Source organism: Morone saxatilis, unplaced genomic scaffold, assembly GCF_004916995.1.
Source record: "Morone saxatilis isolate NCDOM2014 unplaced genomic scaffold, NCSU_SB_2.0 Contig2, whole genome shotgun sequence".
Classification (NCBI taxonomy): domain Eukaryota; kingdom Metazoa; phylum Chordata; class Actinopteri; family Moronidae; genus Morone; species Morone saxatilis.
This window is the reverse complement of record NW_023339762.1, coordinates 6,781,771-6,787,938: the sequence shown is the minus strand read 5'-3', so window position 1 is coordinate 6,787,938 and position 6,168 is coordinate 6,781,771. Positions and strand designations below refer to the sequence as shown.

The 6,168-nt window shown below is 39.4% G+C and overlaps 1 protein-coding gene across 1 annotated transcript in view; it reads right to left on the bottom strand.

Annotated features, from left to right (window-relative positions):
• Positions 1 to 743: 743 nt before the first annotated feature.
• The window catches only part of si:dkey-106n21.1 (solute carrier family 23 member 2), a gene marked incomplete at its 3' end in the record, with an annotated part of 44,820 nt that continues 39,395 nt past the window's right edge, over positions 744 to 6,168 (bottom strand). The window contains 3 exon segments of the mRNA XM_035664396.1: positions 744 to 1,534; positions 1,622 to 1,717; positions 5,229 to 5,337. Of these exon segments, the coding sequence (XP_035520289.1) occupies positions 1,350 to 1,534; positions 1,622 to 1,717; positions 5,229 to 5,337 (390 nt within the window).

Here is a 6,168-nt window from a genome sequence, read left to right as displayed (position 1 = left end):
GAGCATATATTCATGTAATTCTACATGAAAGTCACTCAAATTTTGTCCAAGCTTTACACATCCAAGAGATGTGTTTATATTTTATTTTTAAAACAGACAAAATGTTTCAGCAAGTGCTCAACAAAATCAGGACTTTTAATTGTCCTGGCTCCACAGTGGTGGAACAAGCTCCCCATTGACATCCTCACATCTTCTTTCACAGACTGAAAGCTCAACTGTTCAAACTGCACCTTGGCCCATGAAAAACAACAACAAAACAACTCTTTCTCTAGTTCTTTTTGAGTCTAACTTGTAGCAGTTCCGCATATTTGATGAAATTCTTTTTTGGGTTATAACCTCATGGTTGAATGCAATTATTGTAAGTTCATTTGAATAAAAGCATAAGCTAAATAAATTTAAAGTAATGTAATGACTGATGAAGATTAAAGTGTCTCATGGTCTGCTCTTTGCTTGTTCAGGCACTACAAATGTTTTATTAACCTGGAAATGGTGTGGAAGGGGTTTATTTCTTTAAAGTCCAACAGTAGGAAACAGGGCAGCTCAGCTTTGTTTTTATAAATTCAATAAAAAAGTGTTTTACTGTATATAAAGACAAAATAATCAAACTTGGAGCCAAAGAATGTATGATTCAATTTAATTTGTTATGAGAATTAACAATGCAGCTGTCTGATGTACAAGGTTTGACCTGTTCTCGTTTTCTTTTCTTTTCTTTTTTCCTTTTCTTTTCCTCTCATTTGATATTTTCTTCATTTTACTTTTATTTTATCTTAATTTTTAGTGTTTTGTTGCTTTTACATGTTCAAAAAAAATTCTCAATCAATCAAAAGAAGATATCAGGTTATATAGTTTAGATTATATAATATTTATTTAACAAGACCTCATTCACTTTGCATTATTATATTTCTTGTTCCCTCAGAGTTGTACGTTACACATAGTAAAGAGGGCCAGGCTGGTCCCACAGTACATACAGTCTGCATGGCAGTTTCAGATGCACACAAGGCTGCATAAAGATGCCAGTGTATACAACCTAAAAAGGCTAGCAATAACTAGTTATTTTAGTTTTTAAGACATAAGGTTTTACACTTTAAAGATTTTTAGAGATCAACAAGTTGTTGGACTGTGGGAGGAAACTGTAGAAGTGTGTAACAGTGAGATTTTATATCAACAAAATTAATATAAGAGCAATTAGACAACATAATGTCCCGTCCATTTTGTGCTCACAGGGTTAGCATAGGTGAGCATAGAAGCCAATTTTTGCATTTTTCTTTTTTAATGCTCAACTAACAGTTTACCTTTACATGGCTAATGGACAGCATCAATGCTACCCTGTAAGTTAACACTTTATTACATTACATGGATGTCCCCTGTTGGGTGGTCTTGTAAGTAGGGAGGAAGGGCAAGTACTTGAAACATCTATACCTCTTCAAAATACCATTGCAGAAAGGAATATCATAGCACGACTGGTCACACATGTTTTTGCTTTGCTCTTGTGCTTTGTCTTGCCAGTTCTTGATGCCGCGCTCTTTGTCGGTGCCTGAAAAAGAAAAGAAAATGTTTGCTGATGGTGATGTTATGGCTTGTTTGGTAATTTATTTTTATTAACACAAGTATTCTGTCATACCTGGAATTGTGTTGTCCAGGATAAACCCAAAGAATCCTCCGATGAACATGTGTGTGGTGAAGAGCACTACAATCACTTGGTCCAACTCTGTTATTCCTTCAAACACAGAAGGCAATACATATTTGTCATTTGTTACCCTTCAGTAGCTTGTGAACTATACAGTAAATCTTGGAGGGAGATTGTCTTTGCTCTTGCCCTCTCCACACAGAGGTCAGAGGTATGCTTTAAGTTCAGCCTAATAAAACTAAAAGAAATACAAGCTGCCTCAAACCAAACCCAACAGCAACTGGAGCCTGACCGTAAATTCTGCAGGACAGGATAACAGCCAATCAACACACGGTCCATCTCCGATACATCTGTTGAATGGATGTCATACCTGGCCAGAAAGGCTTTCTTGGCCCGACAACCCATATCTGTGTGTGTTAAACCCTCTGAGCTGTATACCTTGAATTTTAATTCCCTCCGCATGTCCAAAAACAACATTGTCATCATTAAATGTATATTGGCAGGCGCAAGATGTTCTGGATAACTTCAGTGATCAAAGTTTATCCAGCATTCCTGTGTAGGAAGTTAAAGGATCAGTTCACCCAATTCACAGAAAGACATATTTTCTCTCTTAGCCTGAGTGATATCTAGCCAGGACGATTTTGAGATATCTGTCTCTGTGTTGGAGTGGGAGAATGACATTTCTGCAAAACCCCATATGTACAATATTTCTTTCATTCCTGAGGAGTAAAACCCTTATATTTTTCCTTACACTTATTCACTTACTCTGGATAATCCACAGATTTCCATTGGAGCTGAATGTCATATTTCTATTTTGTAGGCACCACAAACAACCTCTATTGTGCGGGGGGGGGCAGATATCTCAGATCTGGCCAAGTTAAATTAAAACTATTTACATGGGCGGGTTACACCAGGGTTATGTAAGGAGCCTTATATACTAAAGCTTTGTAGCCATTGCACTAACCTTCCCTTAAAGAGTGGCAGAGTTAAGGAGTCACGATAATGGAGATTAATCCAGCAGAACTCAGGAGAGTGTTGTTAAGTCTGCAGGTCCACAAATGTCCAGATATTTGGACTTTTGAAACTGGCTTTGGTGGCTGAGGGGCAGCCTCTGTAATCACTAGACCACCGTGGCACTCCAATATCCTGAGTCAGAGTTGGCCTTTCTTGTAGCATGTGCTACCACCAGCACATGGGTGAATACAGAGCGCCATTGAAAATGTGGATGCCTGCATGTCCAATTCCCTACTTTCATAATGCCCCTCAGGCAATAAACTGCCTAATGAAGTTGTATTGAATTGAATCAAGAATTGCAAACAACCCTGACGTAGTTTGGCTCTGAACACATTCTTATTCAAAGAACACATCCAAACACAGACACACAGGCAGGCACATACACACACTTCCTGCTCAGAAAGGCAGCAGTCAAAAGTTCAAGGCACCCGCTGAGCTGGATTTTAAGTCCCACAGCCTACATCTAAAGACGTCTGGGTGAGCAGCAGTTTGTTTACAAAGAGCATTGACAGGCCTCCTCTTGTGTGGTGCTATCATCTGAGTGAGGAAAAACTGGGCAAGAGTGCTTTATCTGAGCCAGGCAGATTACAGCCGGTGACATGGCGCCTTGTCAAGAGGATTGGGAGGTAAGCAGCCTAGACCTGAGAAAACCAGACAAGCCCTCATGCCCAGTGTATAACTCTGGATTAGCACTTTCCTGATAGACACTTGCATCACATGACTCATGGGATCAAGGTCTTATGTCTGCAGAGAAGAGCTGTTTAATCTTGTGGATTGCTCTTTTGATGGCACTTCATTGGAGGTGGCTACAAACCCACTATGCAGCCAATCAATGGGTCATCAAAAGCAGGGAATCATCAGCTGACAGCTTTCAATTGATCTCTGATTGGTTCTAAGATCTCTGATTGATCAGACTTGTGTTTATAAAAGCTCCACATGGTCTAATTGCATCTGTTGGATTAATGTTTCATGACTGGATTAGTGTAATTGGGTTCTACCTGTTGTGGGTATGCTTGTACGTGTATGAGTGCATGTGTGTTTATGTAATGTGAAGTTGAGAATATTTTACTTTTTTGTCTAGATTTTTATCTTTTTTTATGTTTTTTCTCAAGTTTCCTTTTCCAGTTTTCTACTGGTTTTCTCTTCCTACCTAACCCTACCTAACCCTACCTAACCAATCACTGCTGACACTAATGAACTCACTGGCTTTGCACCCACAACCACTGCCATTTGTGTACACTGGAAGACACAACTAATTTAGTAGCACCACTAAATCCAGTCTAATCCAGATTAAACCTGGTGGTGATGTGTGAGAGTTATGTCCTCTTTCACCCAAGTAGCCTAATTTCTTCCCCTTGAATCTTTTTCCACATTACATCTTTTCAGGCAGTAGCATAGTAGTCAGATTTTATGATCATAATGCACTCAAAAATCACTAATTATTTGTAAAATACCTGATTAAAGTATTCATGGAAGTCAATCAGTAATATCTGTAATCGGTGGCAAAACAATACCCCCCCTACAGGCTGAACAGCTTCTTACACCCAACTAGACCAATGTGGTGGGATCCGACTGCCTGACCAACTGACATATAAACTGACTGACATTTCTATCCTTAAACTGCCTATTTGGGGAACAGACAAACAAAAAAAATAATTCAAAGTTCAGGAGCATTTAAGACAATTAAAAAGGCTCTCATTGCCACTTTCAAATCTAGGCTAAAGACAAAAGGTTGCCAAGTTTTTGCCATCTGGGCCAGTGGGATTTGGGAACACCTTGGCCTTACAAGCTTAGGCTGGCAGAATCGATGCCATCTTTTCCAGGGTAATCTGTAAGTGGAGCAGTGGGAGCACACAGCCTCCCACTCACTGGGCCGTGTTGCTCCTCTGATAAGGATTTACAGCTTGTGTCAATTTCTGTCTCTTTTTTTTTTTTTGAGAACAAACTTACCCAAAATGCATTTTTGAGTTGCTTCAAAAAGAAAAAAGCATTGTCACCAACACAGTGAGAAAAAGGTATGGGTGAATATGGTATTTGTTGGAGAGTCGCCAGATCAAATCTGTGGTGTTGAAGGATTCTAAAGTGAAACTGACAAAGTAGTCAAGGTTCAGTAGTTGGGATGATATTGATCTTGGGAGCAAATGTCATTCTAAAAAATTGAAGCACATTGCTGCTCGGAACTAAACCAGTGCTGTATACAAGTTAACACATGTTTGGGTGGCGTCTGAAGTTATACATATTAGGTGCAGGTGTTTTGACACGTACCACTTACTTGGTTTACCCATATTTGTTTGCCTCCTGACCAGGTCTGTGGACATTTTGTAACAAAAGAAATAAAGACAACCCTGTGAGAACAAGCAAGGATGTTTGAGAGTCTAGTCCATCAGGTGCCACAGCTCACTTTGCATTGTCAGCCTTTTCAAACTGCCCTGTTTCTTCATCTTTTCTGTCCAAATTACTTTATGAAGAAGCAGCAAAAGAGTTTGTCATGGATGTCTCTATCTCTAAAGGACTGAGCCAGTGACAAGACAATTTGTTTGTGTGTGTGTGTGCAGCATAAGTGAGTGTATGTCTGTCGGAAAATCACCTGTGTCAATGATGCCAGGATTGGAGTGAAACCAGGTAGGTAAAACAAGACCGCTGAAGGTAGAGAAGCCGAGGATGAGGAGGTTACGGGACGAGTTAAGGTCCACATACTGGGGAGAGAAAGAGAGAGACTTTGTTTTGTTGTTCTGCCTCAGCTGGCTGCCACCTCTGTTCTGGAACTTCACTAAAATGTGATTAGAAATAATCTAGAACTCCAACACTTGATTTCTATTCTGGTCCAGGATTCATCTTTATTTGATGACACATCAACACATTGGAGGCAACCCAGTCTATAAATGTGCTCTGACTGGTAAATCAAATTGTTAAGAAGCAGGCCCATTACACAAAATGGCTGATGCTCTCAATAAAGAGCCAAAGAATGCCCCACCTCTGGGCTAGTTTCTGTTTCCCATTGAGGATTTCTTCATACATCTAAAAACTGAAACGTAATACTGGGCTTTTCTGTCCATATTCTGAGCTAAATCTGAGTCATTACAACCAATTATTTTGTATATGTACTATACTATAGCCTTCACAAGTTTTGACACCTATGACTAAGACTCAAGGGAGCTATAGTTGTTCAATGAAAACAAAATAATCCATTGGAATATGGACACAAGATCCTAGTATCTGGTTTCATCCTTTTTACGGACTGAGGAAAAAAGACCTTGTGGGAAAATTACACTGGCTGGGTGGGGCTTTGGCTCTCGCTACACCAAGGCCATCCAAAGTGGAGCCAAAGTTGGGCCGCCATAAGGTTTAATTTGGCCGGCCAGATGTTTGTAGTGAAAAATGATTAAACATTTATTTAAAAAAGAGTAGGGCTGCAGCTATCGAATATTTTGGTAATCAAGTATTCTATCGAATATTCTAATCGAGTAATCGGATAAAACATACTTTTGCTTAATTAAAGCCCAATTATAAATATACAATAGAAAACA